This window comes from Pteropus medius, unplaced genomic scaffold (assembly GCF_902729225.1).
Source record: "Pteropus medius unplaced genomic scaffold, Ma_sr-lr_union100, whole genome shotgun sequence".
Taxonomy (NCBI): domain Eukaryota; kingdom Metazoa; phylum Chordata; class Mammalia; order Chiroptera; family Pteropodidae; genus Pteropus; species Pteropus medius.
Genome location: NW_024351729.1, coordinates 10,915,036 through 10,937,680, shown reverse-complemented (window position 1 = coordinate 10,937,680; position 22,645 = coordinate 10,915,036). Strand labels below are relative to the sequence as shown.

General features: G+C 34.5%; 2 protein-coding genes across 8 annotated transcripts in view; one reads left to right on the top strand and one right to left on the bottom strand.

Annotated features, from left to right (window-relative positions):
• Window positions 1-6,718, top strand: part of ICA1L (islet cell autoantigen 1 like) — a 73,444-nt gene extending 66,726 nt beyond the window's left edge. For all 7 annotated transcript variants that reach the window (XM_039844483.1, XM_039844487.1, XM_039844481.1 and 4 more), the window contains one exon: window positions 2,655-6,718. In XM_039844483.1, the coding sequence (XP_039700417.1) occupies window positions 2,655-2,770 (116 nt within the window). In that variant the 3' untranslated portion in view covers window positions 2,771-6,718. The remainder of the gene's footprint in view (window positions 1-2,654) is intronic.
• Window positions 6,719-9,921: 3,203 nt separating this feature from the next.
• The window catches only part of FAM117B (family with sequence similarity 117 member B), a 74,089-nt gene continuing 61,365 nt past the window's right edge, over window positions 9,922-22,645 (bottom strand). Inside the window, exons 5-8 of the mRNA XM_039844477.1 lie at window positions 20,588-20,731; window positions 19,095-19,320; window positions 16,954-17,074; window positions 9,922-13,817 (exon numbers count right to left, since the gene is read on the bottom strand). Coding sequence (XP_039700411.1) covers window positions 13,499-13,817; window positions 16,954-17,074; window positions 19,095-19,320; window positions 20,588-20,731 — 810 coding nt within the window. The 3' untranslated portion in view covers window positions 9,922-13,498. The remainder of the gene's footprint in view (window positions 13,818-16,953; window positions 17,075-19,094; window positions 19,321-20,587; window positions 20,732-22,645) is intronic.

Sequence of the window (22,645 nt, the reverse complement as noted above, 5' to 3'; positions counted from 1 at the left end):
CTATAACAAGAAGGCATACACAACCCATACAAGGGACATAACCTGGAGCACCAGACTCAGGTGACCAGGGAAGACTGTGCCACTGGGACCCTCAGCACATGTACTAAGACCACTCTACTAAGACCGGTAGACATAGGAGCCTTACCTAATATATAGAAACAAACACAAGTAGGCAGCCAAAATGGGAAGACAAGAAACATGTCCAAAATGAAAGAACAGAACAAAGCTCCAGAGAAAGAACTAAACAAAATAAAGACAAGCAGTCTACCAGATGCAGAGTTCAAAACACTTGTTATAAGGATTCTAAATGAACTCAGGGGAAGAGTAGATGGAACTCAGTGAGAACTTTAACAAAGAAATAGAAAACATAAAAGTGGAAACAAATTATAAAAAAGAACCAGTCAGAAGTGAAGAATACAATAACTGAAATGAAGAGTAACTAAGGAGGGGTAAACAGTAGATTAGATGAAGCAGGGGATCGAATCAGCGATTTATAAGATAAAGTAGCAGACAATCCAGTCAGAACAGCAAGAAAAAGAATCCAAAAAAAATCAGGATACTTCAAGGGGCATCCAGGACAACATCATGCATACCAACATTCACATCACAGGGGGGCCAGAAGGAGAAGAGAGAGAGCAAGAAATTGAAAATCTATTTCAAGAAATAATGACAAAAAACTTCCCTAACCTGGTGAAGGAGATAGACATACAAGCCCAGGGAGCATAGAGAATCCCAAACAAGAGGAACGCAAAGAGGCCTACACCAAGACACATCATAATTAAAATGCCAAGGGGTAAAGACAGAGAATCTTAAAAGCAGCAGGAGAAAAACAGTTAGTTACCTACAAGTTTGCTCCATAAGACTGTCATTTGATTTCTCAATAGAAGGGATAGGCATGAAATATTCAAAGTGATGAAAAGTAAGGACCTACAACCAAGATTACCCAGCAAATCTTTCATTTAGAATTGAAGGACAGATAAAGAGCTTCCCAGACAAGAGAACACTAAAGGTGTTCCTCACCACCAAGCCAGTATTAAAAGAACTGTTAGAGGGATTTGTTTAAAAAGGATAAAAAGATTAAAAATATGAATAAAATGGCAATAACTACATATCTATCAACAAACTATTTCAAATAAAAAAGGATTAAATGCTCCAATCAAAAGATGGTGGCTGAATGGATAACAAAACACATGTGCTGCCTACAAGAGACTCAATTCAGACAGACACACACAGACTGAAAGTAAAGGGATGAAAAAAGAAGTTGCATGAAAGTGGAAACAAACAAATGAAAAGCTGGGGTAGCAATAGTTACACCAGACAACACAGACTTTAAAACAAAGGTTATAATGAGGCAAAAGACCCAGTTATCTTACTTCTGCGTATTTATCTGAAGGAACTCAAAACTCCACTTTGAAGAGACATGTGAATCCATACGTTCATTGCAGCATTATTTACAGTAGCCAAGATATGGAGGCATTATGGGTGTCCATCAATGGATAAATGGATAAAGAGGTTACACACACACACTGGATTATCACTCAGCCATAGAAAGAATGAAATCTTGCCATCTGCAATATGGATGGACCTAGAGGGTATTGTACTGAGTGGAGTAAGTCAGATAGAGAAAGATGTCATATGTGGAATCTAGAGAACAGGACAAACAACAGAATCAAGCTCATAGATAAAGAGAGCATTTTGACGGTTGTCAAATTGGGTAGAGGGTGGAAAGGAGAGGGGATTAAGAGGTACAAATTGGTAGTTACAAAATAGTCATGGGAATGTAAAGTACAGCATCAGGAATATAGTCAGTAGTACTATATTTATCAAGGTGATCACTTCGTAAGTTATATAAATGTCTAATCACTGTATTGTACACCTGAAACTAATATAATGTATGTCAACTATAATTGAAAAAATATGTAATAAAAAAGTCCAAATGGCAGTTACAAAACAGTCGAGGGGGAGTATAGTATAGGGAATATAGTCTGTAATATTGTAATAACCATGTGTGGTGTCAAATGGGTACTGGACTTATTGGGGATCACTTCTGTTATGTTTAATCACTGTGTTGTACACCTGAAACATGTCAACTGTAATTGAAAAATAAATTTAAAATATATCAAAAAATTTTATGTGCACATGGAAAAGAATGGAAAAGACAAAGGAAACAACTGTAGACCAAAATGACAACAGTTGGGTGTGTTAATGTGATAGTATTAGGTGGAGTTTTTTTTCTACTTTGTTACTGTTTTAATATTGCTTTTATAATATAGATTTCTCACCAAGTTTACAATGCAGCATTTATTTCTACTTTGTAAGGATAAAGGTTACTTTTAATTTTGACCATTATCTGAGAGCCTTCTATAAATTATCTTAGTGCTTCTAAGAAAATTATACTACTCCCTGCCTTTTCACTTCTAATGAAGTCCTTTCTTAGAGCAACATGCAGTCTCTTAGCTATAAGAGCCTCAGCAAAGCACAAATAGCTGCATTAGCTTTTCAAAATTATCCTTAAGGAAACATAATTGATAGGCAATTCTTGTCGATTGTCTTGAATTTTTTTGATTTAGAACCATCTACTTTATAATCATAAAAGTACAACAATGTGATTTCAAAAATCTGAGACGCTAATTTTTTTTTTTCTTTTTTAATAGCTCCCAACAATGGTAACCAAGGTATGTCAGCCTGGTTCAATCTATTTGCAGACTTGGATCCACTTTCAAACCCTGATGCTATTGGACACCCAGATGATGAACTTCTTAATGCTTGACTGAAATTATGATGTCACTTTAATAGTCTTGAGACATCGATTTTGCAACATACTGCCTTTGTGGAAAGTTTATATTGTAATTCATACACAAAAGCATCGTGTTTGTGAATATAACACTTGTCAGCCAACCTTAGACAGATGGTAAGGACTACCTTTGAATAGATTGTCTTTTTAATATCTTAGATTTGCGGCTGTTGATAATATGTGGAAAGTATTAGAAACTATTGAGTCTGAAATAGATACAATTTATTTTGAAATAACAGCTAGGAATAATTGTCAATAAGGAGTTGGGTTTCTTTCTTTGGAAAGCCTTTCATGTATAAGTTTCCTTGCTGGCTGTGAGAATTTTCTATGTGGGTAAATGACAGAATGTAAATTGGGTTGTGATTTGGGGTTGGTTTTTAAATAAAACAGTGGCAAGAGGCATTTTCTTTTGTGAAAACAGTACTAGAACCAGACCAGTTTTATCTTTAGTTAGAAAGGTAGAGTAACATTTGAGAACTCAATTTGCTTTAAAGAAACCACAGAGAAACTTGGTGCTTATTTTCTCCACTTGGAGGCTAAAATGTACTATTACTCATTTTTTTTCTTTCATAGAAAATCATAGATACCCCTTAATTCCATTATCAAATTTTCATGGGGAAGTAGCAGGATAATTTATTTGCAAAGTCCATCCTCCATAGAAACAGAAAAGTCTGTCTTCCCATCTCATAAACTACAGGAATGTCCAGTAACATTCAAGACATTGTATAGGTGTTGTCAGGTCTGATTTTTCATAGATACGGTAATATGCAGTATTCATATTCTTCCTGAAATGGAGGGGAGGACAATAAACAATTGACAATTGTATTCCTGAAATTACCCAGAAACTGCTATCTGAATGAGGGAGAAATTCTAAACACCTTATACTTATATATATTTGCATACTTACCCCATATTTCTTGATGTGATTTAACCCAGAATACTTTCTGGCAGAGTTACAAAAAGCTCTACAAGATCAGTAATGGAGTATCTTATTTTTTTCCACTTTTCACTTTCTTCAGGTGACAGCATCTGAAGCTCTGTTTGTTTACTGAAGAAAACCTGTTACCCATAGAGGGTTTTGAATCTAAGTTAGAGGGAAGGCTATTTAATTGAAATTAGTGTAAGCTAATGAAAACGTAGCCACTACATATACACATCAATTACTCGATTTTCTGTTAGTCTTTCTTGCCCACCTTTTTGTTTTGAAACAGTATTCCCAGTATCTTACTTTTGTCATTCAATTTATTTCATTTCTGTAAGAAAACATTTTAACTTTGTTATTCATGGTAGTTTCCATCTATTTAGCTTTAAACAAGCTTATTATTTACAAGAGAACTGCTTGTAATGTCTGTGCCAATGTATACAGAAAGACATTTTTTAGGAATGGACGGACCCGAGTAGGTAAAACGCAGTCCACTTTGCATCCATAGCAGTCTGGCCTAACTGAAATCTGAACTGTCTGCAAGCTTCGGAAAAGCACTACTATGGCCAAGTACGGCATAGGCTGGAAAGACCTTATCTGAGGGTCGGAAACATGGACCTAGAAGTCTTTCTTTAAAATCTTTTCACATGCTTATTCCTATTTATTTGGTTATCCCTTCAGAAGCATTTTTTAAGTCTTTTCATTCAGTGAAATTCCCTAGAACGCAATACTGTCTTTGTTCTGCCAAGATCCAACCACCACGAGTTATGATTATGATTGATGATCTAAATACTACACCCATGGTGATTCTGCTCTCAACTTTGAGTACCTCAGAAAATGCTGACCTTGTCAAGTTTGTCTCATTTTTATTAGTTTCTTTCACTAATGCATGAGTTCAAAACTATTTATCTCCCTTGCATGCAAAGCAGTCGTTATCTCATATAAACAAAAACACCACAACACAAAGAAAAACCACTGGTCTCGTCAAGCCAGAAATCCGAATCCCAGATTCTGAATGTGAAGGGATATGGCCCTCAATTTTCCAAGAGCAAATGTTCTCAAAAAATAGAAACATACGAGAGATTTTTATTTAGTTCTTAGTATCTCTAACATTTTCTTTCAACAAAGTATGTACTTGACCATTTACCCCAAATTCAAAATTAACTGCCTTAGCAAGTCTAGTTATAACTTCAGCAAGTCTAACAACTCTGTTTTTGAAGAGCACATTGAAAACTTAGTTAAAATGAAGGTAACCATTCATACTTTCTCAAGGTTTGTTATTTGAAACTCATTCATTAATTTAGGGGCCAGAAACAGAAATCTGACTATTATTACACCTAGATTACTAATATAGGAAACCAACCACATATTCAATAGGGAGTAAAGGACAGAATAAACACAGAACAGAAAGATGACCAGTTGCTATTTGTCTAAATCTAGATCTTCCATTCAGTAAGAAATATATTAACCTTAACCAAGAGTAGGCTGAGAACAACTCTTTCAAAATAAATACTTATTTATTGAGTGGGTGAAATACCTATCTTCTACTTTTTTAATACCAAATAAGAATACATTTAAAAAGCCCCAGAACTAAATTTGCCTAATCTACCACTTTACAAGAAAGGCAGGAATACTAGAGTATATTAATATCAGATAGGTATAACTTTATATTTTTGAAATCTTTCATTAATTGTAAAGCATAGCTCTGTTTTTGTTGGAAACAAACTATTTTAACAAAATAGGTTTCAGCATTTGCACAATGATGAATTTGTATTTCAACCATGGATATTTATTTCACATAATTGTCTTTACAGACCATCTGGAAATGCAGAGGTCTTACAGCATAAGAACAAAGGAAGTTTGATTGTGCTCTGTTTTTGAGCCTCTTTTAATAAAGATTACAAGATGACGTGAACAAAAGTTTATTTCCTAAAGTATTCGATACAAATCCAATTATTGTTTCCTTATTTAAAAACTTGGGTTTTACCTTAGAATCTTAGTAGCGAGAAGGTAGTTTGAATTGAAAATAGATACCACAGAATGAAAATAAAACCAGAGCAATTAATATCCTTGTGAATCTGGATTCTAATTCTTACATAAGATATGAGAAATAACAATGTGTATTCTCTGTGTACTCTCAGTAACAAAATACAAATTGTCAAATATCAAAATTGTGAGCCTAGAAGCAATAACCAATGAAATATAAGCCATAATATTTAACTTGGATTCCTGAAGGCAGGAATAAAAAGAATAAAGTCAGAACTGATCCAGTGTATTGGCAGGGCCCTGCATTCCCTTACCTTGAGCAATGAAGCCCCCGAATCTTCGGATGTAGATGCATTTAAAACATACAATGTGAAGTTGTTTAAATATTTAAGGAAAACTTATGTGACAGGATTGGTCACATCCATAATCCCAACATAAAATATCTTCTGTATTTTAAGTGCCATTTAAATGGAGACTAAAGAGTTCAATATTTAAAACTGTCCTTGACGTTTAAAATGAAGTCATGGTTCTTCACTCAGTGTTGTAAATAAACTGTTCAATGTACAAAGAGGCAATACAAAAAGGCGATAAAGGTCTCGGTGGTGTTAATAAATATGAATTTGAAGTGCATTGTTTTTACATTAAAGGAAGTTTTCTTTTTTCCCATTACAAAGTAATACTCTCTCATTTAAAAGTCTGAAAAACACTAAAAAGTAGAAGAATAAAACATCCACAGCTGTACCAACCAGGAATAACCACTGTTAACATTATATATTGTTATTTTGTAGTGCTTGTCACATACGACTTAAATTTGATCCTCGTGATTTCATTCTACTGTCTTCTCTGTCTGAAATGGACATACCAAGGTATTGAGATTGAAATTACTTTTGTCTTTTCTTTAAAAAGGTTAAAAAAAAACTCAGCAAAAATGTGAATCACTCTGTTCTACCCATATTAAAGAAAATATTTCTTTTGACTTTGTACAACTATGGCAACATTAAAATCCAGAGTTTGAGGATTTGTGTCACTAACTTCCTTGGTCAGGAACTGGCGTCTAACTAGCATGCTTTCTCTTTGCCCTCTGAACCAAGCTGCCAGCAGTTGAAGCAATGAAGTCGGAGAAAAAACAAGGCAGTGGCCCAATGTCACATAATCTGCAATGATACTGAAAACCTCTATTTTATTAATGTCACTGTTACAGGACAAATACCAGTAAGGCTCTGTGGTTAATGTCTGAGTTCTAGAGTCGGTCTTGGTTCAAAACCAGACTTTGACATTTCCCAGATGTATGACCATAAATTATTTAATCTAATTCCCATTTCATCATATATAAGATAGTAAAAAGATAGTAAAACCTGGCTTTATCGGGGTTATTATAAAGATTAGGGTATACAGTAACATATAAACTGTCTGGCACTTGGAAAACTTATCAGTGTTACCTATTTTTATTGATTTCAGCTCAACAGCCTTGACTATTTTATACTTTGTGAGCTGAATTCTATGGGATCATTTTCTATGACTAAAAACTTATGGCTTTCCTAAAGAATGAATAAAATAACCTAACAAAGTAAGATGTATTTGCTTCCAGTTTTATAAGTCAAGCTATTTTCACATTTACTAACCATTTATTTACCTGACAGCACTATCATCAGCATTTCCTTCATCACATAAACAGAAAACTACGGTTCAAAGAGGTGACTTCTTTACCCAATATCCCATGACCATTAAGCTGCAGACCCAGAACTAGTTCCCAAATTATGGCTCTAAATCCAGAGCTTTTCTGCATCTCCCCTGAATTATCCCAATGATCTAAAAAATAAATGCTTAACATGTGGAATTGAGATGAATGCTTATACTTCTGGTTTTTAACCGAGAGCCTCCATAATAGTCCTCTATAAAAAATGTTTAGGACAAATCCATGCTAGTATATAAAATCAAAGTTAAGAGTATATGGAGATAAATCCTGGAGAAGATGCAAACTCTTGAAAAGTATTTATTTTTTACAAAACCAGCAATTTGGAGATACTTATTAATGGGATATAGAAACAATGTCTTAAAGACTAGTCTCATCTGTGTTAAGATACCAGACTAACCCAAAGGTACCTACACAAAAGCTGTTCCTAACAGTATTTTTCAAATCATTTTATTTACAACCTACAGTATAAGTACATCTTGCTTTACAACCTAGTATGTGTATAGTCAGGTGTTACTTGAGAGGAATGCATTCTGAGAAATGTGTTTAGGTGATTTTGTCATTGTGCAAACATCAGAGTGCACTTACACAAACAGATGGTATGGCCTACTCCACACCTAGGGTCTATGGTATAGCCTATCGCTCCTAGGCTACAAACCTGTACAGCATGTTACTGAATACTGTAGGTAACTGTTAACAGAATAGTAAGTATATATAAAAATACAGTATGTATAAAAGGTAAAAATGTTACACCTATATAAGGCACTAACCATGAATGGAGCTTGCAGGACTAGAAGTTGCTCAGGTGAGTCAGTGAGTGAGTGATGAGTGAATGTGAAGGCTTAGGACTACTGTACTCTACTGTGGACTCTTTATAAACACTGCACACTGAAGCTACACTAAATTTATAAAACAACACAAGATAAAATCAAGCACCCCAAAAATGATATAATCAAAAGACACAGTAAACATGAGATATATGAGGCTGCTGTATATATGTAACACGGCAGTTTTATAGCAAACTTTTTTATAAGTATGAATAGTACACTCTATGAAAAAATTACATAAACCAACAACACTGTCATTCATCATTATTAAGTATTACGTACTGTACATAATTTTATGTGCTGAACTGGAAGTGTAGTAGGTTTACACCAGCATTACCACAAACACATGAGTAACACACTGTGGTAAGACATCACAATGGCTAAGATGTCACTAAGAGAGTTTTCACTCCTATCTTATAGAACCGCCATCATGTGCAGTCTATCTGGTGACCGAAATATTATGCATTGCATGACTATCTCTTGTCTAGCAAGTGTTTTACACACAAATACTCTCCTTATGTGTAAATATACTTGTTTTCTATTCTGCTTAAAAAAAAAAAAACTTGGCTGAGCCCATTTAATTCCAAATCCAAAGTTTGAAAAACACGAATCAAAGAGATACAAAGGCTATTTGTATTATTATACTATGATATACAGCAGGTCCTCAAATAATAGTTTCAATATAACAGTGATGAGATGCCACAGGAACTTAACTCGTTTATATCAATTAGCCTATGGTAAAATTGGTTTCATTATAAATTGTTTCACTTAAGTCACAGAACCTATCGATGACATTGAGGGTTTACTGTACATTGAAGAGGATACTCTATTGTACACTCACTTTTTTAAAGCAATCAAAGGGAAAGGATCAATATAAACCTAAAAACCTTTCTTTGGTATATTTAATACTGATTCAAAGCAAAAATAATAAATGGGGGAAGAGAGCAACACCCAGCCGGAAATCTGAATTTGTTCCTTTCAACCTCTTTAAAGGTGAAGGGATGAGAGAAAAAGGGAAGTATGAGCCAGTTTCAGATTTTCTGTATTTGATGCTATGTTAAATGTAAATATATATACATTAGTTATCCCCAAATTCTGGTTAACCTTTCCCCCCAGAACTTTTTTATTAACTTGGTGACCATTTTTTGTGTCTGACAGCCATGGTGACTTTCTAAACTTCACTTAAAAGATATCTCTGCTTTCTAAGTGGTTATACTGCATGTAGTCTTCACTGGGGGCCTGAGTAGGTCTGCTGTGTGCATACAGACTAAACTCCCCCAGCCTGAACTGTCTTGCGTAAATAAACTACTGTCACAAAGGAAGAATATAGGTGGTTTAGGAAACGTGAATTACCAAAACAAAAGGAAAAAAATGTTTTATGTGTACTTCAGAATAAAATTGATTTCCCGAGCTAAATCTCTTAAGCTCTGAAATACTGAATTATAAACACTATATCCTTCAGTGTACTTGTTTATAATTTAATGTTTATCATTTACCAAAGATCAGGTACTTTAAGTTCTAGAGCAAGTAAGGAGGTAGTAAGGAAATAACTGTAATATTATACATTCTGCTATGTAACAAATGCATTTTTCTACAGATTTGTGAAAAATATACTATGTATAAGTTATTTCAGGCTAGAGGTATCTGAAAAGAAAATATGAATTTGAGACTATATTCATAAAAGTACACAGAAAAAAACTCAAGAAGAACAGACTTTATTTTTAACATAAAAGTTCTATTTTCTTGTGAGGCAGCAATAAGTGTTCAGATACAAGGAATACATAAGTACATAGTAACAATATTTATCACCACTGGAAATGCTGTTTTGGGGGGAGAATTTTGTTAGAAAAACAAAATTTTAAAAATTGCATTTAAAAAAGATTTACATAGCTTCAACAGAGATGAAAGGTACAGACTTTAAAAAAACAAATTATATTCTTCAACAGGATTGTATAAACAAAATATTGTTCAGGACTGCTCTGCTTATCATTAAATTAGGCAGAGTAAAACTTAAACCTTAAAGTGCGGAGTGAAGTATTCTTAGCTTAATGCAAATTCAGCACTTCCACTGGTAGGATTTTGAGACATCAAAATTCCAAGCATCGAGGAATGAATCTTAAGTTTAGAATAGTAAATTCAGTAGTGGCAATTTTTCTTTTATTTCCTTTAACAAAAGAAAATCTTGATAACCCAGTCCTAATCTTGCACATACAGAAGGCTATAAATTCTGCCATTTTTTAAAACTTTCCAGTAAAAGCCAGCCATTAAAGAAAGGAGAAAAATGGCTTTCTTGTTGCCAGTTATTCCTCGGCTAGCAATAGCACCTTCTAAAAGGCTGATTTGGCTTGTCATGAGTGTAAGAAATATTTTAAACAAAATGAATCTAGATCAAAAATAATTTTGGCATCCATGCTCACCATATTAAACAAAAACACAAAGCAGTTTTAAAACATAATTGGTCATGAAAGCCATGACAAGTTAAGACTTAGTCATGATCAAAACCAGTAACTTTACATGTTATCACAAAGAAATTGTTTAAGGGTAAAAAAATAACTTAAGACTGGCAAAGTGAATAACCACAGAACAGCTCCTTTTCCTGAAATATACATGCCACCTATTTATTTTACTACAATGGAAATAAATGTATTTAAAATTAAAAATGTTTTAAATTATATTCCCATTGAAGCTATTCTAAATTTACCTTCTGTACAGTTTTCTACAGAATAACAAGATAATTATGGAATGTAATTTTAGAAAACAGTATTATGCAGTCTATTGAGACCATTTTTAAAAAAATCAAATTTGTGAACTAAGGGTTAAATAAAAAAGCTCAATGGACCTATGGTTAATATTTTTTTAAGACTGCGATAAAGCTCATATGCTTAAAAATTAGCCCTTTGGCACTGGCAGTTAGAGTTGTTTGTACCTTGTACTTTTTTTTTTCCTTCAAATCTCAGGCTCTATTTCTCCCAAATCCAAGGATATGTTTGGTTGCCATACAATTCATTCACATTCTTATAACCAAACATCAGAAGTTCTATTTACAAGGCTATGTAAATAAATCTTAAACTTATCCTCCCATTCCGATTTTAAATTACTTTAGAATAAGGATATATGAAACTCTACAAAAAAATATGAATTAGACAAACATGCACAACAGAGTAAAAGGAAAAATTGTTAATAAAGTGGCATTCTAGTTGTAAAATACCCTTGTGACTTGTGGGAATGGAGACAGAAAAAAGCGTAAGGCAAAGAACACAGATTTAACAGAACTCAGGTAATTCAAAGACCAAGGAGTTTTTTTAACCTTGTTTTTAACTTCCTCTTCCTACCATTCAAATCAACTCACCTGATTTTTTTTTTTTTTTTTTTTTTGCCTTTTCTTCTGTATTTTTGACAGAGCAGTTCTCAGGGTGAAACGGTAAAGTCAAAGGCATAACAAAGGCAAAAAAAGCAGGGTTCTAAGAAACCAACCAGAAAATTTACATCCTGAATAACTGAGCTTTTACTGATTTAGAAGCCACAATGTACTAATTCCAAGTAAATTCGTTTTGGATGAAAAGGTACCATAATTCATTGGTCCCGGCAATTGAAACCTGACAGACTTATTCATGTTTGAGTTTATCTAACTTGCCTAACTATATCTCCATTTTAAACTTAACAGGGCATACTTTTGGTGACTTAGATGTTTTGAAAGTGCGTCAATATAAGAAGTCTTTTCAGAAGATTTACTGCCACCACTAGGTTTCCTGTGATGGGATATATCTGGATAAACTGACATTAATAACCTTCTAAACCATATCCCTTTTACAAGTATTTAATTTTTGTTCTCCCTTTAATATGTATAAGAACATTAAATTATTGCATCATAAGGTAGTATATGAAAACCTTAGAAAGATGCATTTTATCAACAGTCTGCTGAAACTCGTTTTTAAAAAGAGCTGCTCCTTAATTTCACTATCACATACCCAGACATGAAATACTGTTGTCATGTGATATTGGCAGTGATTGTACTAGAATAAGCCTAAATCCTGTATGGATTTTTCAAAGGTTCCTGTTGTTTGTGCTCCAAAGCTCTCCTTGCCTATTTTCCCTACTGTGTGAAATGTTGGAGGGACAACTAGCAAAATCTGTAGGCAACAACATATCTCAGTGCCAACCACCATAAAGAAAAGGTCAGTCGCAAGATTCTGTGACTACGGATTGCTATTCAATGGATTACACTCCTGGCAAACTACTACCCCTGACCAAATCCACAAGACAACGACATCACAAAAGCAAAGAAGGAAATCCATGCAGTCATTTTAGGATCTCTTGGGACTATGATACAGTGATGATTAAAGGTAGAATGACACCTGTGGTAAAGGGAGATCATGTGATAAATATTGTGCAGAAAACCAGAGGCTCCTTACTCCTAGCTGGCAATCAACACTGGGTAGCTTCTTTTTGGCTGACTTTTAAACCAACTTCCAATGATGGGTGAGAATATATTAAGCATTTGTCTCCAGACTATAATTTTTCTGACCACATGGTGAAATGTGTACGGGAGTAGTGAAGAAAACAGCATTTTTACAAGTATTCCACCCAAAGCACAAACTTCTGACATCAAAAAACGTAAATCACATAATGTGCTAATATTGCTTTTTATCTTTTTTTGTATATACTTGTTCAATGCGTTTACCTACCATTTCTTGTTTGGGAGAAGAACATGGTCATGAGGTTAAGACTGCTGGGAAATGCCAACAACCCCTTTGGTCCCAAAGCTGAAAACAGCTGAGAAAAGCACATATCTAGAAAGGGAAACAAGAAACAGAAGCCACCAAAGAATCTTTTAAACATCCTGTTTGCTATGTTTCAGAAAATGTAACATTGGTATTATAAAATAGTCATTTTCATATAAAAGATGGTTCTTGCAGCATCATTCATGTCTCTAGGAATCATGTTTGCAGGGATCAGGTTTTTATTTTTGTTTCTAAAAGTTTAATTTGAAAACAAAAAACAATGAGATATCAGCCCTCCAAAAGTAAAGAATGAGACCTTTCTTGTTTCAACCAGTGCTTGAGGAAAAGGCAGGCTAAGCACTGAGGGCTGGCCTCCATGAGTGAGCAAAGCCATCAGAGAGGCTGCTTTCTTTCCGCACATGTACTGTGACGTGTCACTGTGAAAAGGTGGAGCACGTCACAGCGAGTGGGAGCGCATGATGCCATCCATCAGAGTCACGTGATTCAAGGAGGTTCTCAGTTGCCCAGAACACAATGGCTATGCAGCACTGGGACCTATCCCTCAGCTTCTTCGATTGGTTCTGGTGGTGTGAGTAGAGAGGCTGATGGCATGACTGTACTTGTTCCTCGAGAGACTCTGTCTTGCTCTGTGTTTGTAGACAGGGAGGCCACAGCGATGGGCTGCAGTAGAGTGGTTGTCATGCCAGTGGTGACTGTCAGACTGTGGCCAGAGCCCTTGAGAGTAAGATCTGGTGTGGGAAGGAGTGGCTTGAGGATGCTGACGAGGCAGAAAGCAGAGCCGCTTTTAGGAATGAAATTCACCTTGTTTTTGTCAGGACAGTAAAAGGCTGGGATTTCATGAAGCTGTTTTGGCCTAGACGTAGAACAGACAACCCAATACTTTTAAGTCACCAAACACTGGAAGTAAGTTCTTTTATTATTATTTTTTACACATAAAAGGAGTACAAAATTCAAGCTATGTCAAAAGCTTCGAATACTATGAACCAAAGTAGAATTACAACACATGATTCAAAATATGTATTTTAGAATGCTGGAAGGACACCATCATTGCTGCTTTCAGTTCCCTGGCAAGCCCTGTGCATGACACAGGTAGCTCAGGCTGATGACCACTGTATCCCAATGAAGATCTAAGATAGCCAATATGAACAAAGAATTTCCTAAAGCAAAAGAAATTCTAGATGTTTAAAGACAAAATATGTTCCATTACCATGATTTTCCAAAGTCTGTAGTACTTTGAAGGGAAAAAGCAAAGAAATTAATGACATACAATGTCCATCTTTTGCTAAGTTCCACCACTGCATGACTAAACTTTGGTAGGCCTAAGTTTCTCTTCATGTGCACTTAAAAATTTCTGAAACAATTCTTTGATTTAACCATGATGGTTTTCTGAGTAATGTAATAGAAATGTGAAACCAAAATAAAACTAATGGCAGTCCTTTGCTCTGAAACTTCTACTGAAGTCAAATCCTTCCCTGTCCCCAGATGCTCCTGAAAATTAATGGGTCCAAGTTACTTATAATGGGAAAGAATGAGGAAGGAAGAGAGGGAGAAAGAATGGGTCATGCTATATTTTTAAAAACACCTCTATACTGCAAAGAGGCCAGAATATCTGGGAATCAAAGATAACTAAGGTTAAGGAGTTCTTTAGTTGGGATCAGGAAACAGCATATTTGACTTCATTAAAAAGGATTTACTAAGTGCAGGTGGCATGGCTATGGTCTGTGTCTATCAAAAAGAATATAGAGTCAGAAAGACGTGTAAAATCTGGTTTGCGCTTTCTGGGTCCAAATCCAACTATCTATTTTCTTTCAGGTAAATAAACACATATTTCTAGAAATAAGAAATCAATTCTCAACCCACTCAAAACTCTAGTTCAAGTCAGAGTTACTACCTCAAACCAAAACTAAGACTTAGAAAAGTATTCTTTAAACAATGATTAAATAAGCTAAAAATTTTAAATTAGGACCAATAATCTACCTTTGCTTTAATGCCAGTGAGTCCAGTGGGTTTTGCTCTAATTTTGACATAGCTAGAGCAAAAAGAGATTAATTTTTTTAGACTTTAATATGTTTTATTGATAAAAGGTAAAAATTACCTTTAAGAAATTTACTCGGGTTACTGCTCTTAATTTGTTTTTGGAATATAATGAAAAATTTTAAAAATGAATAGGATTTTGTATGCTATATATCCTTTATATCAGTAAAATTTATAATAAACCATGTATATATTTAAAAGGAACAGGTTTACCTTCTAACAACAGATAAGATGTGCCATAAAATATGTTAGGGTTTACCTTCTTTTATCTGTCTACCCATCCATACATACATGGCTCAGATATTGAGTCTTGAGAAAATTTCCAAATGCAATAGTCTAAGGCAGATACCACAGGACACCAACCTACACAACAAATACTCAAACTCATTTATAGAAGAAATTCAAATTGCTTTTGAGCCAACCATTTCTCTGCACTTAGGCAAATGTTAACTACCAATGAGCGAATCAAAGAGCTCAACTCCAGAAAGGTCCATTTGGACCATTTAATTTTTACTTAATAGAATGACTCTATTAAGAACTCTCATGAAAAAGTCTAAGCCAGCATTTTCAAATTAAGCATAAAACTTACATGAAGTATTTGTTAAAGATGCATATTCCTGGTTCTACCTCTATATTTACCCTTGGGGCCTAGGAATCTGCAGTTTCAACTAATATCTCAGATGATTAAGATGCAAGGAGTCCAAGAAACGGTTCTGGAGAAATACTGCTTAACATTCAGCTGGCACCAGTCAAGTTTTTAGACTGACATGGTTGAAAAAAAACAAAAAACGCAGTCACTAAAACAGACTTTTCAATTACCATCACAAAAGCAGATAGGAGAGAGACAGCTGGGATTTCCTAGAAGTACAAAGGATTCAAAAACAAAGCTCTTTGTGCAGCAAAAGTATTCTGAATTTACGTTAAAGGAAATACTGATAGAAAGGGGTACATAGAGGAACAAAAGGATGCCATGTTTCAAAATTATTCCAAGATGTTTATAATAAAGAAAAAGATAAGTTATTTGAATGGGACAAGGTTGGACAATATCCACCTTGCATCTTAGGTTTCATAGTGAAAAAAGGCCAGAACAGTGGCTCTTAGACTTACAGTCATAGCGAGATTGGAAGGTGAGGGCTAAGTGCTTTCATCATATCCCCAAATAATGTTTATCACCTAATTTACATAGTCTCATACATACAACACTGTAGCCATAGCTTATAAAGCAAGAAACCACTACTACTGAAAACACATGGCTGCAATATTTTCTAAGCCAAGTGAGTCTAAAATTGGAGTACTTGACTAGAGTACCAGCCAAGAGAAGTATATGAGCATAGGAGATCACACACCAGGGGTACCAGACACTGTTTAAGATTCTGCTTCTTATACTATCTTCATTATAGTAACATGATTCTGCAAAGTAATAGAATTGTTTCCTATATTGGCAGACAAAATATTTTTAAAAACTACTGACAGAACTAGAGACCAAAAATAGATAAAACCTGAAAGGAATTTGATAATTGAAAGAAGGAAACCACACTGACTGAGATCTGTGATCTATCCTGAATAAATATACTGCTAAATTCAATGTGATGTTGACTGTATGCAGGTTCAGAAACAACAGCCACAGATGGTATGTTGGAAACAACTGAGGAAATGTGAGTAACAAATGGATATTAGTTGATATCTAAGCATTACTATTAATTTTCTTTGGTGTGATAATGGTATTGTAGTAGTGGAAGAGTACAGTGGTTACTTTTAGGAAACATATTATATTGTATTTAAGGTTAAGTGTCATGATGTCTGCCAACTTACTTTCAAACAGTTCGGCAAACATGGCAAAATGTTAACTATAGAATCTAGGTGGTGGTCATATGGGTAATCACTATACTATTCTTCGACTTATATGAAAATTCTCATAAAAGAGAGGTTTTTATGCGAGGGAAGGGGATACTTACGAGCATTCCTCAAACACTTTGACTCTTTCACAGCCCTCAGGAGGTTCCCTTTTGAACATGTAACTGTTGTTAGGTTTTGGTGAAGTTGCATATTTGGGCAAGGGAGAGTTGTTCCCATTCTCTGCAATAAATGACATACTGCGTCATTAAGAAATACAGCACAAATGCATAGTCATTCTGTATTTAACTGTTTTTGGCCTTCCGCCATACCATGAACTACTTGAGGATACAAACAGTGTTTTATTCATCAACATCTAACAATTCCTGGTAAAGAGGAGATAATTAACGTTTGTTAAATAAATGCATAAACAAATAAAAGATTTTTATTTCTTCTCTATTTACAATTACCACAGCTTAGGCCTGTATCACTTAATCCTTAGTAATGAATACTGACTTACCTCACTCACAGATTTATTTCTAGACCATGCACAGCAAACAAATTCAAATGTCACTTCCATTTTTCCCAATATAAGTAACTGAAATGGTTCACTAGTTGCTTACCATGCACTTTTGGCATACCCTTCAGAATTTCTCAATTTGATTTCTCTGCTCCTCCAGTTTTAATCTCTACTCCAGGTAGTTGTAGCCATGTGTAACTGTACACCAAAGATTTCCTTTTGCCTAAGAACTCCACACCTAAGAGATCTCTCTCTGTCTGTTGATTTTCCAAAATTGCCTTCAAAGTCTAGCTCAAAGTTTCTGAAATTTTTCCAAATTAACCCTATCAAAGGGAACATTCCTTTACTCTGGTATTCTTGTTCAGTGCTGATGTCTTCAGTTTATACTATGTTAACTTAAAATTTTTGAAATGTTACATAAGAGTTCTAAATTTTCAGTCTGTGTCGGCTAAGCTACAAATTCCTTGCTGGCAGTAGCATTGTGGGCCCTGTTTTCTTATAAAAGAAATTCAGAGAAGCTAACCAGTCACTCGTCTCCTAAAATCAAATACAGCAGGACACAAAATTTGTGGAGTTCCTACATGCTACTGAAGTAAAACTGGAAAATATGGGAAATCAAGGGACAGATTTTGTAGTTATGTTTTTTAAAATTTTGGGAGGTACATCTGATTGAGCACTAAATACCGGGAGATGTGCTAAAGGTTTGGATTCACTACTCCCTTTTAATCCTCACAATAAGTGTAAGTAGTAATTATGCAGATTCCTGACAAGAAACGCAAGGATTTAACTGAATGTCAAACTGTGTGCACAGTGGAATCATCAGAAACTCCTCATGAGAACATCAGAAACTCCTCATGCCTATGTCCCACTCCTAGGGGTTGTGATTTAATTGGTTTTGGATGTTGCCCTGGAATAACCATGTTTTATTTAACCTAGAAGCTGGCAAAAAAAAAAGAGGGGGGCCAAATAATATTTTATAATAACCCACAGTTTGAAGTGACTTCTTCAGAAACTGTATATGTTAACAGTCTCAATAATTTAGTAGTAACGGCCAGCTGCAACAATGGAACATTTTAGGATGTTCTGTACACTGTGAGTAGGAGATCCTAAGTAAATGACTACTAAACTGAGCTGTAGAAAAAATTAAATTAAAAAAAAAAAATCTTCCTATTGCTCTTAAGCACATGCAGTAACTAGGATAAGGCTAACAAATATTGCCCTGATACAGACAGATGAAAGGTCCTATTTGCTTATGTCTCCAAGATATTTAAGTTGCATTAGTAGCCCTTTAACCTTTTATTCCAGGATTGCATTCATATAAATTTTGCATTCATATAAATCAGCTTAATTCTTGTTAGAAATTCCACAAATATACATCCTAAAAAACACTAAGTTGAAGGTTTCACATTTAATTAAAAAGTACTAAGGTAGTAAAAACATGACAACTAAGGTGAGAGAGAACAAAGTGCTTTTCAGGACAAATGTTCATCTCATTTATACCAAAAGAAACATTTCATGTTTCTCACTAATAAGGAACCTGTATTAGCAAGAGTAGAGAGAAAAAAAAAGGTACAAATAAAAGGCCTACTGTTTTGTACTCCAATTTAAAATGTTTTGAAATATCTCCAAATCATTACCTTGGTAGCCTTAAGTATGTGTGTTCTGACAGAAAATGAACAGAATGATGGATGAAATAAGTGGTATTCCCTTATCATCTGCTAACAAAATTCTCCTGCACTGTACCTTTGTCCCTGGGATCGATGAGCAGGTCATCAGCCGAACAAGGACTCTCCTCGCTACCTTCGTTGGAGATGGTGAGGAATGACGTGGGGGACACAGACTGAGAGCGGCTACTGTTGTTGCTTCCCCGGTCTGCCCCACCGGGGGTCTGCGTGTCAATGCTCCGTGTGCTGCTACTTCTCTGCACGAGGGGGGGAGGTGCACGATGGCCATCTGGAATATCTTGTGGCTGTTAAAAAATTTTTAAACATATGTATATTTGTCACTAATTTTGAAATTCATCCAGAAATGAACCCAATTTGAACTTTCCCTTTTGTTCCTTCCAGAAGACTCATAAATCAGAATCTCCCTACTTATCAAGCCTAACAAGACAGAAGCCTTTGTGTTGCTTCACTAGACACTGAGCAGCATGGACAAAGACACTGTATTTCCGGGCTATGGCACGTGATAGGTGGTCAGTTCTTGCTGAATGATGAATTGCACTGAATTACCTATCATGTTATAAATATTATTTTTAAAATTATAAAGAAGGGCCATGGTAAAAGAGGAAAAATCAAGGTATTAGCACTAGGTTCTCTAGTGGGTCCACTGGGGGACCTAGTGATACTTGATATCAGGCCCTTTGATCTTCTCCCCCTGCCTGAAAGAGTTTTTCAAAGAAACCTTCCTACATGATGGAATGGTTAATCACAACAGTTCTAATTATAGGGAGGAATCAAGGAGAACATTCCAAAAAAGCTTGTGTGGCTCATTTAGCAAGGAAACCTGCTCGCTGTTCGACTGCGGCTCATTTACCTTTATTATATCAGGGAAAGTTTCTCCCATCATGCAGTATGGAGGAGAGGGTATGGGGAATTGTGTTTTCTTTAATTAAACCAATCTTTAATCTTAAGGGAGAGGACCTTAAACATCAATAAAATACTACTTCAAATTCCTCAATTCTTTCACTGAAGAATGAAGCTTAAATATATTCTGTGACATGGCTTTAAATATGAACAGGAAATTTTCTCACTATGTCTTACATGTCATTCTTATGTAACATTACAGTTAGAATAGTGCACATTCTTATGTGCATTGTAGGTAAGCAGAACTTCATGATGAGACAGTTAACCAAATAGTAACTGACAAACAATAAGATACAGGTAGATTCATGCTTAGAAAGTATTTGATGTCATATCCTTCCCTCCCCAACAAATTAGTAAGCTAAATTTTTATTAGAGTTTAACAATTATAATTATAACATCTGTCTCATGATTTTTAAATACAGATAAACAAAAAATAGTTTTTGTTCAAGAATCCAAATTTAAGTCATATCAGTTGTCTCTATAGATGCAAAGAAATGAAAATTTTTCATTCACTTGCCAAAGTCAAAGTCTTTTGAAAGAGAAAATTTCATTTTCTCTCAATGAGAAGAAATCTAAGCAAATATGGAAAACAAAATTGTGAATTTTTTAATAATTAGAAGCATTATGATTTTAAGATATGAGATTACTTACTATAAGTTGTTCTTCTTTTTCCCCAGTCTCTTTAATTATTATTTCAATTTCCTGATTTAATCCTTCCACACTATTCCGAAACCGGGAGCCTGTTGATTTGGTGATGGGAATTACTGGAATAAGTACACTCTTTGGAACAGGAGCCTTGAGAAAAAGTAGTAGAGGGGGAAGAAGAGAGTTTTAATATTACCTTTTAATTTTCTAAATTGAAAAATACTTCCAGTTGACAAAAGTAACTCTAAAAGAAATCAAAATAAAGTTTATAGGCCTCACAAAAAGTGTGAGTAACCAAATCTCCTCCTCGGTGTACGTGAAACATAATTTAAGGCCAAAACGACATACAATGCAAAATATACATGACTTACCGTTGAATTGTATACTTGAAACTTCCTGGATTTCGTTAACCAATGTCACCATAATAAAAAAATAATAATAAAAAAAGCAAAAATAAATTTTAAAAAAATAAAGCCAAAATGCCAGATAATGAAGGTTCACTTTCAGAAGTTTATTCGCATCTATGAGGGACTATAAAGGGAATAGGGATAAAGGAAAATACTAAAAGAATGTCAATCTCAGAAATTCTTTTATGATTGTAACAGAGTTCAGATTTCAGAACATAACTTTAGTCTTCTGATGCCACAATTAACTACAATCGAGAAAAGAAACAAACAAAAAATGATTTAAAAAAAAAAAAAACAGGAAAAATATCTTGACTGGAAAAATAAAATCACTTCCAAAATCCATAAATAGCAGCAAGATTGAAATGAGAGTTAAGTTCCTTATAAAATTTATTTATACTTTCATTGTAATAATTTTAATGTTTTGTTCAGGAAATAAAATGATACAATTCATTTTCGTTTTCCAAAACCTATCCTTTAATTTTTTAAAAATACTTTTTTTCACTGACGCAGTTATCACTTTTGAAAAGAGATAACATTATATAATTACAGGAAATTACTTGGTTTCCTAACAAAATACTTAAAATATGAAACAAGAATTGCAGAGGTATCTGTCCAAAGCTCAAAGCACCCAGGTGCCAAAAGATCATCTTGTATATACAGTCCTGCTGTCTGGTGAAGAAATGTGATTAATCCATCCTTCTTTTAGGGAGGTTTGTTTGAAAAACCTCTCTTTCAGGGTAAAGTGGGCAAGGATACAAAGGTAACAGGGCCTCTAATCAATTATCACTAATTTCATTCAATGGATAACCTTGTCTGATATAAAACTTAGTGTTAAACCTGTATTTCTCCTTTTATTCCTGCTCACCTGATTCAGTGATTCCAAGAACTTAAATATGGCCATAAAAACTTTACTCTGAGAAACTACTTTTAACTGGCATTGTTTTCTTATTGCAAAAGTAACAAATATTTACTGAGAAGAAAAATACATGGGATTCAGTCACCCAGAGATAATAATTGTTACTAATTTAATAAATATCTTTCTATCTAGCCCTTTTTCCTCTGTGCATATAAACTTTTAAACCAAAAACAGATTGTAACTTGTGTTCTATAAATATTTCCTGTATTTCTATCATCTTTCTATGCTTTTAAACTCTTATTTACCAAATTATTTTTATAGCCGCAGAGTATTTCATTGTATAAGTGTATTAAGAAATGAATGTTCTGCTATTGGACAGTTTCCAATTTTTCATTATTCAAAACAAACACTGCTATCAACATCCTCTTAGATAAATATTTGCACACAAATGTAAATAGTCCCTTAGGATAGATTCTGGGGCGGGAGAAACTACTGGCTCAAAATGAAGGAAAAATTTTCAGGACTTTGATGATTCACATTCCCAAATTGATCAGCAAAATATTTTTATTCTTTACAATATCTACACCTCTATGTTCACTGTAGCATTATTTAGGATGGCCAAGACATGGAAATAACCTAACTGCCTACTGACAAATGAATGAACAAAGAAAATGTGAAATATACATACATGGTGAAATATTATTCGGCCATCAAAAAGGAAATCCTTTTGTGACAGCATGGATGAACCTAGAGGCCATTAGGCTAAGTGAAATAAGCCAGAGAAAGACAAATACTTTGTGA